The sequence below is a fragment of the Anser cygnoides genome, chromosome 17, assembly GCF_040182565.1.
Source record: "Anser cygnoides isolate HZ-2024a breed goose chromosome 17, Taihu_goose_T2T_genome, whole genome shotgun sequence".
Taxonomy (NCBI): Eukaryota; Metazoa; Chordata; class Aves; order Anseriformes; family Anatidae; genus Anser; species Anser cygnoides.
The window spans coordinates 1,109,061-1,120,502 of NC_089889.1; the positions used below are offsets into that span (position 1 = coordinate 1,109,061).

At 67.8% G+C, this 11,442-nt stretch overlaps 1 protein-coding gene across 1 annotated transcript; it reads right to left on the minus strand.

Moving 5' to 3' along the window:
* Nucleotides 1–9,636, minus strand: ASPHD2 (aspartate beta-hydroxylase domain containing 2). Its single transcript, XM_066979385.1, has 4 exons — nt 9,490–9,636; nt 5,141–6,227; nt 2,694–2,807; nt 1–1,422 (listed from the first exon to the last, which is right to left on the minus strand). The coding sequence occupies exons 2-4, from the start codon at nt 6,018–6,020 to the stop codon at nt 1,313–1,315; spliced, it is 1,104 nt and encodes a 367-aa protein (XP_066835486.1). The 5' UTR covers nt 6,021–6,227; nt 9,490–9,636; the 3' UTR covers nt 1–1,312.
* Between the last annotated feature and the right edge of the window lie 1,806 nt (nt 9,637–11,442).

Genomic DNA, 11,442 nt, shown 5'->3' on the forward strand with positions numbered 1-11,442 from the left:
TGTTTTCAGCACAACGGTTTATTGATAATCTTTGCTTATCCACTGTATGAATGTTACCAAACTGTAAGACAGTTGCCAAGCCAGCCTGCTTCCTCAGAGTCTGTTTCCAAGTAATCAATGCATGTAGAAATCATGGTAGAAATCATGCACTTTCAGATATTCTGTAACAAGACAGGTGTAAAAAATATCTTGGATGTATTTGAAATCTCTGCCTTCCCTTGCAATCCGACCGCTGAGAAGTCTGTAAAGAAGTCGCTCTGGAGCTGGGCCGCGTCCCCCCCGGGAAGGGCAGGGGGTGGGGGAGTCACCCAGCCCCTCCCCAGCCAGGGGAGCAGCGCAGGGGCAGCGCCCGCAGCGTGCTGTACTGCGGGCAGGGTCACGCACCGCACGGCAGCGCCGAGCCCCGGAGCCCCCAGGCAAACCCCGAAAGCTGGGAGAGACGTCAGCGAAGCGTGTTGGTTGTGAGGGGGCAGGCGGAGGGCTCTTGTGCTGCAGGACTAAACACCCCTGGCGGCCTTTGGAAACCTCTCCCATGCACTCAGGGGCGTGGGAGCTGCTCCCTCCGCTCGCCCTGGCTGCGGGACGGGGGCAGCCAGCAGCAGGGAGCCCGGCCGCTCTGCCTCGCTGCCCTGCAGCCAGCCCAAAGGCCGCCTCCGTGGTGCCGAATGCCTCCCTGCCCCGGCGGGGGCTTCCCGGCCTCGACTTGTGGAAACCAAGGGCTGCCGATAACGCAAGGAGGGGATTTAGGCAATGGGTAACACCTCTGGCAAGGTTAAAGAGCAGGGCTGGCCGTGCCCGGCGCTGGGTCTGCCCCCTGGGAGGTGCTGGGTGCCTGCTGCTGCCCGTCCGTCCGCACGGCACCGCACACGGGACAGGGGCAGGCTGAGCGCAGAGCTCCGCTGTTTGGCTGCTTCGCTGTTCTGGTGCGGGAGCGTTGTCCTTTTGATGGCCACGAGAAATTTTACACTATCACATTCAAACAAACACCCCGGTAACTCTACTTCTGAACACTGCAAAAACACGATAGCAACATAACACGTAGAGGAGCGGTGCCGCGTCTAACCACGGAGGGAAGGAAATGCACCGTCGTGGTGGAAAAGGATCCCTGAAGCCAGTGATGGGAGGGAGGAGATGGGCGTTGATACACGTCGACATTTCCATTTACAAGAACCCGGAGGGGAGCCCCCAGCGCCGGGTGCTGTGAGCAGCCCCCCCCGGGGCGGGCGGCCGCGTGCGGCGCTGGGGCTGCGGCGGTGCCACCAGCACGAAGCCGGGTCCCGGCTGCCCTCACCCCCACAGCGAGGCAGCGCCCTCAGCGGCCCGGGGCGAAGATGAAGTCGAGGGCTTGGCGCTCGGCGGCTGCCACGTTGGGGTGCCACAGATCCACCATGAAGACCACGCGGGGACCCTCCTCCGGGGGACCTGGGAGGGACGCAGCAGCGGGGTGAGGCGCGGGGTCGCTGTGCTCCTTGCCCTGCTCAGGTCGGAGCGAGCTGCGCCTGCCTGAGCACCGGGATGCCGGCCTCTGCCGCAGAACTGGGCAGCCCCACAGCATGAGACCCCCACAGCACGGGCAGCCGAGGCACTCGGCGAGGTCACTGCGCGCACCCCTGCATCGCGCACGCTGCAGCAGGCTCGGCCCTGCGCAACTCCAGCAAACACCACCCCAGCTGCTACCGGGAGCCCAGTGCCTCCAGCACCCGGGGTGGGGTGCTCTCGACAGGGCCCCAGCCCCGCTTTTTGCGATCACACAGCAACGTGTGGCACCTCAGGGCAGCGGGCATGGTGCCGAGTTTGCCGTTCAGCAGCAGCTGTCCTTGCAGCTGCGTCTCAGAGCGGTGCACGGAGCCGCTGCTGCGCTATTCTGGCCTTCCCCATCCCCACGGCGCTGCAATGAGCTGCATTTCCCCATTCCATAGCAGGGTTTATGTGGGAGCAACAGCTTTTGTTCTCCCACCCTCTTCACACGCTCTCCTGCAAAAAACAGCTCCGCGTGACGCTTTTATGCCATCGGCAACTAATGCCGGCTAATCCAGGAGAGCTGGAGCAGAACAGCCCGCCGGTAACGGAGAGGGGCAGCAGAACCGGCCGGCCCCTGCTGTGCTCGCCACGGGAAGCACAAATTCACCCTGCCCGGTGTTGCGGCTACCGAAAGGTTTGGGCTGGCTCGAGCTCTGCAAACTGGGGGGAGGCTGGGGGAAAAGCCGGAGGAGCTGGGACCCGATGCAGAGAGGGGACAGGCACCAGGAGCTGCTGCGGAGCGCCTGGGGCACGACGGGTGGCAGAGCCAGCCCTGGGGGTCGGGGAGCGGGGTGCTGGGGGCCGGTGAACGGGGTGCAGGGGGCCGTGAAGCTTTTCTCCCATCAATGGAGGAACAGGCCCCTCTGGCACACCAGGCGCCGAGCGGCTGCCTTGCGAGAGGGCTGGCTGCAGCTGGCAGCGCCGCTGTGAGCCGGGGCACGGGGCTGCCAGCGTCGGTGCCTGGGCAGCCCTGCAGCGCTCGGGGGCGAGGGAGCTTCTCTGTGCTCAGCACTGGGTGGGGAGAGGCTGGAGGGCCCCGAGGGGCTGGCGGGATCACTGCAGGACTGCGAGGCTGCAGGGTGAGGGCAGAGAGCACCCCGCGGAGGAGAGGACCCCGGGTCAGCTGGGCAAGGGGGACCGGGCAAGCGCCGACGTGTGAGCTCCGCGCTTACCTTCGTGGAAGGCGGTGTGCAGGAAGGAGTCGTCGAAGAGCAGGCAGCGCCCCTCCGCCCAGCACTGCGGCTCGCCCCCCACCACGAGCTCGCAGTTGCTGGGGGTCTTCAGACCTTCAGGCACAGAGGAGAGAAGAGAGGGGGGGGGTCAGGCGGCGCTGCGCTCCCCAGGGCGAGGGAGCCCCTCAGGGAGCGGTCCTGAGATGGGAGCAGCGAGCACCACGCGAGCTCCGCGCTGCTGCCCCCGGGCAAAGTAGAGCCCAAGGGGTGCCGAGGGGCTGCTGCCCCCCGGGAACAGGAGCAGCAGGGCTCAGCGCAGGGCTCAAACAACGCCAGGGCACTGGGTTTGCAGGCTGAACTCCCAAACCGGTGTAGCTCGGCCCCTGCCCTCTCCCTCCTGCCCATCCTGTGCCCAGGGCTGCGGGGCACCCCCCTGCAGTGCCTTGCTGTACCCAAACCGAGCTCAGCGTCGTGGGCACCCTCTTTTGTACCCGGAACGGCTGCCAAGTCCCAGGAGCCCACAGGCATGAGCTGTATGTAGGAAGCCAGTTTCCTGGTGCATTTTTGTAGCTTCGGGACCAAAGGCAGAGCCTGCACGCTTATCTTCCTCCAGCACTGGTGTGATTACGCTGCCCACTGCAAGGCTGGAGGAGGAAAACGTTGCACTGGGACTTACGGAATGGGCTCAATGCACGGCTCTGCCCCTGCTCCCCATTTGACCTTGCACCATGCGTCACGGTTACCTCTTGCATTTGGGGCTGGAACTAGATGACCTCAAGGTCCCTTCCAACCCAAGGCATTCTACATTTCTAGGATCGTGTGCCTTGTCACTTGGTCACCCAGCCGAGATGCTGCTGCAGCAATGCCCCACCAGGCAGCTGCATGGACAGAAATTCAGGAGGGTTGCAAAACTCTCCTAAGAGAAGAGGCTCCATGAAGGCAAGATGCAGAAGGACAGCCCTAGGAATAAAATGGGTCTGTTCCTAAAGGACTAGCGCAAGTCGGGACAGTTTGGTGAGGGACGATCCCACCACCCCGTGCGTCAGGAGTGCCACCCGTGGCACAGGGGGAGTGCTGGAGCTGGGGCAGCAACCTGCCCCGAGGTGCAGCCATGGTGGGGAAGGGGCAGCGCTCCCATGATTGTCAGGTGCCAGTGATGCTGCAAACGAGCAGGAAGGGGTTTCTACGCCAAATCCAAGCAAGCACAGCAGGGACTCCCAGCTGCCCAGGAGAGCTGGGAGCATAAAAGCTGCTCTGCTTTCCTAATGTACATTTCAAAGACGGCAAAACCCAAACCCATTTCCCTGCACAGTGGCCTCAGCTGGAGTCGCTCCAGCTGGAAGGGGCGAGCTGAGCAGCCAGGGGAGGCAGGAGGAGGCGGCAGCAGCGCGCAGCCTTTCCTTCTGGGCCAGCGCTCTGCAGGATGCGTCCCTTGGAGCAGCAGGACTGGGGCTGTGCCTGGCCCCAGGTGCTTGGCAGAGCAATGGGGGGGCTGGGGTAAAACCCGGGAAGATTCAGCTACACTGCCTGCTGTTCTGGCTACGCAGAGCAAGCTGACCTGGAAGGACTGGCTGTCTCAAAGGTGGCCATGGCCTGGGCACAGTGGAAGCCAGGACAGCAGCACCGAGGTGGGGACGTCACTGAGATGAGCAGCTGTCGGCACGCCCCGGGCACGGGGCTGTGTCCTGGCAGGAGGGCCAGCAGCAGGCAGCAGACGGAGCAGGACTTTGGGAAATGCAGGACAAGGGGATGGCCCACATCGCTCGTCTCCCCAAGGCATGCACGCTCCAGGTGGAGAGCTGGCCTCGGCTCTGCGCTGCTGTCACCTGCACCAGGCTGAGCCGTGCCTCGCTCTGCGCCCAGGAACCGCGCTCTGCCCCTTGCCTCCCCCAGGTGCTTCAGGGGCTGGCTCCCGACTCACCGACGGCTCCCCAGGGCAGGAGAGCTCGTCAGATAGCTCAGAAGACCAGCTCCCACTTGTAATTAAATGGCCAGTCGCAGCCGGCGTGTGTTTACCCAAGAGGAGTTGGCTGAACAATCGCGTTCGGTGTTTGCCAGCAGGGCCCGTGCGGTGCCTCCCCCGTCGCGATCTGCGCTGCTTCCAGCGCGGCAGAGTCCCAGCCATCTGTGCTGCGTGGGCTCCCCCCTTCCCGGGCACCCGCGGGGCGGGGAGCACCGTGCCGCCTGCCCAGCGCCCGCCCCCCCGGAGGGGACCCCCAGAGACCCCCTCCCTGCCCTGGGACCAGCACCGAAGCAGCGCCTGGCCCAGCTCTTTGCTCACACCTCCCAGTGGCAATAACTGTGTCCCTCGCCCTAAAACCCGGGACATACAGGATGGACCCACACCGGGAGGCAGCTCGGTGGCCGGAGCAGTGCCCCAGGCTGCCCGGAGCGGGGGACGGCGAGGGACGTCCCGCAAGGACGCACGGCCCCCGCGGGGTGCTTACCTAGGTGGCAGCGGATGCGGATGTTGGTGGGTCCGTAGTGCTCCGCAATGACGGTGCCCGGGCTCAGCACGGAGATGCAAGCGTTCCCAAAGACATTGTTGCCAATGCAGGTGCGAAGGCTGCCGAGCAAGCGGTACGTCCGTGGGCATCTCCTGCAGTTCCTGGGCACGCACATGCCCTGGTTCACCAGGTAGAAGGTGAACCACTCCCCGCTGGGCGTGCTGTTCATTTTCCATCCTTGCGGGAGGCTGCAGTTTGAGAAAGCTTTGTAGAGGGTCTCAAACTCGCACAGGATGGTCTGGAAGTTGCGCTCCAGCAACTCCACGTCGTGCTTTTGAGCGTCCCGGGCGAAGTAGGGCATGGTCGGCAAGTCCGGCAGGAAGAAGACTTCTGGCTTCTGGATGGACGGCCGGCTGTTGAGGTAGCGGCCCTGCTCGCGGATGCCCTTGTGGATCCTGCCCATGCCGGACCAGGAGTAGCGCTTGGCATACTCCTGCAGGTTGTGGTAGAGTTTCTGGTTGAGCCCGTCGTGGTGCGTGCAGCGCACGCACTCGGGCGAGTGGCAGTAGACGTACCCGTTCTGCACGCCGTTGGCCTCGGCGCTCTGCATCAGGGCGTTGACGGTGGCGTAGGCACGGGGCTGCTCCCGCCCCACGTGGTAGCAGTACCACATGAACAGGACCAGCAGGCAGGCGACGGCGGCCAGGGCGGTGGCGTCGCAGTCGCGGAAGGACTGGATGCCCGTGGCGATGAAATCCCGGAGGCCGTCCAGGGACCAGCTCCAGTCCACCAGCCACTCCACAGACATGTTGGCGCAGCGGTTGGCGCACAGGGGGGCCCGGCGGTCAGTCCTGGCGGTCCTCAGGGGCACCCACACCATGCAGGTCTGCCATGGGGGAGCGGAGCTGCGGCTGTCCCCAGCGCACCCGGCACCTCCGCATGGGCAGCGGCCGCCGGCAGCTCGCGGGGAGGCGGGCGGCCGGGCAGCCTGGGGGTGCCAGAGCCACGGTGTCAGCAGAGACGTGCCCAGAGGGTCCCCGCCTGCGCTCCTGGGCGGATCATCCCGAAATGCAGCACCAGGGAGGATCTGGGGAGACAAATCCGGAGGTGTTACGGGGCATTGGCTTCCCCTGGGGTCTCTGTGGGGGCTCAGCCTGGGGCTGTGGGGGGCACTGGCTCCTCATGGGGGGAGAGGGGATGATTGACAAGGAGCCCCGCTGTTTGCCCACGAGCCCAGTGCTGTCCCACACTGAGAAAAGCCTCTACCCGCTCCCAACAGCATCTGCCACAAGAATCCCGACGTCCACTGGAAGGTAAGTGGGGAGAGCCAGCCCCCCAGCTCCCACTGCCCCATCTCCTCCCCTGCTCTTTCCCCACACTTCTCTTCTGCTTTGCTGCCTTGTCACACCTGAAATCCGGCTGCTAAGGAGCCACATCTGGCTGAGCCAGGAGCAAAGCTCAGAACAGCCTCTTAGCAGCCCCACCTCGCAGCACATCGATTTATCTTCTGGATCTGAACGCTCTGAAACGACGCTCCCTCCAGAGACCAGGAGGTTGCCACCTGCACCCAGCGAGCCCAGCACCCGCTGCGGGTTCCCACTGGTGCCCGCCTGGCCTGGTAGGGACACGGCGATGACAGTGGCAGGTCTGGGGACGGTCGGTTTGATTCCACTGGCCGAGGCTTCCTAAACCTTTGGGTCACAAGAGCTGAATGGCTCCCAGCACTGCCACCACGGCCCGGCTCACCTGGGCTAGTGTCAGCCCAGCCCGAAAAGCAGAGCCTGTCCTCCCTCCCCTGGGCAGGGGCAAATCCCCCACGCAGCCAGCGGCCGCTCGCTGCCCCTCACCGGCCAGAGCACCGTACCAGCTCCATCCTCACAGCACAGCCACTGAGCACCCGGCAGGGCCGTTCCTGCTGTCCGAGGCCCTCAGAGCTCCACGCCGGCAGCGCTGACCTCAGGCAGCTCTGCCCTGCCCCGCACCAAAGCTCTCGGGGAAGCAGCCGGGTGAGGCCATGCCCCTGCTCCTGGTAACCACGCGTGGCCCCCGCTCACCCCAAGCGCCACCCCTGGGCGCCTCTGAGCGGCGGGTAGAGGGGCAGGGAAGGCAGCGGCGAGAAACAGAAGGGAAACACAAACCAGGTCGGGGAGCACACCAAGGGCTACCCCCGACTATACCCCCCGAAGGAGAGCCCTGCAATTACCAGCCAGCCACTAGCTGCTGACCGGGACCGTCCATGGGCTGAGGCAGCTGGGCACGTGCGGGGGGTGCAGCCCACCCCGGGGCACAGGGAAGCAGAGCGAGGGCTGCAGGCTCTCAGCCGGTCCCCCCCCACCAGCGCCGTGCCACAACTGCACCTCCTGCACGTGCCAGCCGCTGCAGAGCCCGGCTGGAGGGCAGGGGCAGGCGGGAGCTGCAGGGCACCAGCTCCGCGTCCTCCGTCTCAGAGGAGAGAAACAAGGATGGCAGAGGTTACGGGGAGGGAGGGAGATGCTGTGGGAGCTTATCTGTCTCATCTGCGAGCGCACCGACTGGAAGGAGTAGGCCGGCTTTATTAGCCAGGGAAGCTATCCAAGCCCTTCCCGGCCCTCCCTGCCAAGGTCCTGCAGCTCGTAAATGAACGTGCATTTCCCCACAGACCGAAGGGTGATGCACCTCAGCTGATGGAGCTTTGGCTGGGACCTGACCCTGCAGCGGCGGGCCCGGCGCAGGGCTGGGGACCAGGGCTTGAGGCAGCTTCATCCCACAGGCAGGACACGTGCACAGCTGAGCTCCTTCCACCCTGCTTCCTCGTGGCACGGTGCCCGTGTGCCCCGTCCCGGGTCCCGCCGTCCACGTGGCGTGTCGTAGCCGCCTGGAAATTTCAAGACAACTTTCCTCCCTCCCCAGCGGCTGGCATCCTGCCACACACGCCGGCTCCTCCAGCCCAGCCCTCGGCTCCCGAGTGCAGCCGCGGGGCTGGACGCGGGGGTGTCCCCCGATGCTGGCACAGCCCCGGCGGCACCGGCTCAGCGGTGCCAGAACGTGCCCCAGGAAGGCAGGCAGAGCGCAGGAGCCATCTGTATTCACAGCAGCTCCCCTGCCCTGACACGGAGCCCAGCAGCAAGGCTCTCCTTCAGAAGCTGAAGCTGGTGGATGAAGTGAGAGCCTGGGGGGAGCGGGGTCCGACAGCCTGGGGGTCCCCAGCACGAGCACAGCTCTGCTGCTGCCCCAGGGCTGCGGCCAGCACCTCAGATGGGGAAAATCAAGGGGAAACCGTCAGGGCAGGAAAGGATCAATGCCCCTGCACCCACCGGCACCCCACCCAGCTCCCCAGGGGCACGGGACCCGCTGGGAATTGGGGCCGGGCTTCCCTGGGGTGGCCTCAGGCCAAGCCTCGCCCGTGGCTCCTGTGGGCAGCTCCCCGGGGGCACCGCAGCCCCCGCCGGGACCCGCTCGGGGCTGCAGCCGCCGGGCTGAGACGGGGCTCGGGGAGACCCCCGCGGGCTGAGACCCCAGGAGCGGACCGGCTACCGCCAGCCCCCGGTACCCCCGGGCCGGGGGGGCTCCGCTCACCGCCGTGCCGAAGTTGTGCAGGACGTGGGGGCAGCCCCGCGCCAGGCAGCTTACGGCAGGCGTTACATAAGGCGGCCGGCCCGGCACAGCACCGGGGGGGCAGCACCGGGGGGGGGGCAGCACCGGGGGGGGGGCAGCACCGGGGGGGGGCACCGGGGGGGGGGCAGCACCGGGGGGGGGGCAGCACCGGGGGGGGGGGCAGCACCGGGGGGGGGCAAGCACCGGGGGGGGGCAGCACCGGGGGGGGGGCAGCACCGGGGGGGGGGCAGCACCGGGGGGGGGCAAGCACCGGGGGGGGGGGCAAGCACCGGGGGGGGGGCAGCACCGGGGGGGGGGCAAGCACCGGGGACACCGATCCCTCCCGGGGGGGCGGCTTCGGCCGGGCCAGGCGGGCCGTTCCCGGGGCTGCAGCCCGGCCCGGCCCGGCCCCGGCGGCCGCAGCCTCGCCCCTCCCGACGGCCGTGCCCAACGGGGGCACCCGCGGCGGCCGCTGCGCACCGGGTGGCACCGGGCGCTGAGCCCCTCGCACGTCCCCGGTGCGGCGGCCGGGCCGTGCCCCGCCGCCACATCCCCGGCGCGGCGGCAGCACCTGGCCCCGCGGCGCCGCCCGCCCGCCGCCGACCCCCGGCAGCCCCGGGCCGGGCCGGGCCGTGCCCCCCCGCCGCGGGCTCGGCCGCCGCACGCAGCCGGTGCCCCCCCCCCGCGGCCGTGCCGCCCCCCGGCCCCCGCCCCGGGCCCGCAGCGCCCGGCCCCGCCCGCTCCGCCGCGCTGCGCTGGGATGCGGCGGTACCGACCTGCCGCCCGCTCCGCTCCCGCTCCGCTCCGCTCCGCGCCGCCGCCCCGGACCACAACTCCCAGCAGCCCGGGCAGGAGGGGCCCGCGCCGCCCCCGCCGGCACCGCGCCGGGCGGCAGCCTGCGGGCCCCGGGCCAAGGCACCGCCCGCCCGGCCCGCCCCTCGCCGCGGCCTCGGGGCGGCGCAGCGCGCCCCCGCGCCCCCGCAGCGCGCCCCCGCGCCCCCGCGGCGCGCCCCCGCGGCCCCGCGCCCCCGCAGCGCGCCCCCGCGCCGCCGCCGGGCTGCGGCACCCGGGGATGGAGCGCGGCGGGGGGCACCCCGGGGTGCGGGGCGCGGCCCCCAGCGCTGCGGGCACCCCGGAGATGCGCCGGGGGGATGCAGGCACCCAGGGATGCGGCAGCCGGGGTGTGGGGGCTGCTGGCCCCGGGGGGTGCGGGCGGCCAGGGCGCGGGGAGCGCCGTCCGCAGGGATACGGGCACCCGGGGAGGCAGCACCCGGGCGGCAGGAGCTGCTGGTCCCCAAGGATGCTGGTGTGCGGGATGCAGGCGGTGCCGGCCCCCAGGACAAGGAGCACCCGGGGAGGCAAAGCCCGAGACTTTGCCCAGCCAGGGATCTGCGGCTGTGCTGCAGCACCTGGGATGGGGAGCGGCTGTCGGCTGGGGTGCTGGCTGCCGGGACGCAGGAGGTGCTGGTCCTGGGGCCGTGGGCACCTGGGATGCAGCACCTGGGATGCAGGTGCCTGGGGACGCAGGTCCCAGGGGTGTGAGCAGTCCAGAGGGGTGGCAGACACATGTGAGGCCCCCTGGGCTCGCAGCCGGTTCCTGCCCCCCATTTAGGAGGGTCCCTCGGTCGGTAAATGACGACCTGGCCGTTGGCATCTCCCAGTCCTGTCCTGCTGCCCCAAGGTGCCTCCTGCCCCCGCTGCGGGCCAGTGCCAGGCTGAGCCCCCTGGACCACGGCAGCTTCAGCGCCCGGCTGCGGGTGCAGGAGCTGTCCCCGCAGGGCACACCCTTGTCTCCAGCTTGTTCGGCCAGCCCCAGCAGGTCAGCACTGCCTTCTCTCCAAAAGCTCCCTTTCTAAACTGGTCTTGAATGCTCGCAGGCTTTAGCCCCGTGGAAAAGAAGAGACCGACTTTGCAGGTTGGCTGAAGAGGAAATAAAACTTCTGGCAATTTGGGGGGTCCCTTAATGACTCTTAAGTGCTGGGGGAGAAACGGTTTGTCTTGAGCCTTTCTGCTTCCTGCTTGCTTGCTCTTGTCCCCTCCAACCCACTTCCCATTCGCCCAAGCAGCGAGTGCAGGGACCGGAGCCCCAGGCACGCAGCTCTGGCGTTCCCCCGGGGCAGGCAAGCTGCGGGCTGGGCTGATGCCAGGCGGAGTCCCGGCTCTCCTGGCAGCGCTGCCCTGCCCGCTGCCACGTGGAGCTGCCTCGGACACGTGGCCCCGCTCGGAGCAGGAACACGGCCATGGGGTGCTGGCTCCAGAGCAGCCTCGTGCCTCGCCGTGCTGGAGACCCAAGCTGCACCTCGTTTTCTGTCTCGCTACGTTTTTCCTCCTCTGTGTTCCTGCTGTTTCCCTGTGCTCTCACGAGCGCTTTCCCCATCCCCAGGCCCTCCCCTGCCGTTTGTCCCTGCAAGGTGAGCTTATTCCCTCCAGCTCCTACCCAGGCCCTCAGCCTCAGTCTGCACCTCCTGCCTGCTCCCTGCAGGCGCAGCCTCCTTCTGTCGGCAGTCACGGCGCCTGCTGGCTCTCGGTGTCAGTCTCTGGATCGCTCCCATGACTTTCTTCTGCTCTTTGCTGCCGGAGCCCCCGGCTGGTCCTCTCCAGGCCCTGGTCCTCAGCTCTGCTGCAGCCTCTTCTCTGCAGGACCAGTTGCTCTGCTCTCTCTCCTCTTCCTTTAGGATGTCGCCTGGCTGCCTTCACCATCCAGTGCGGCCAAACCCTTCCCCACACTG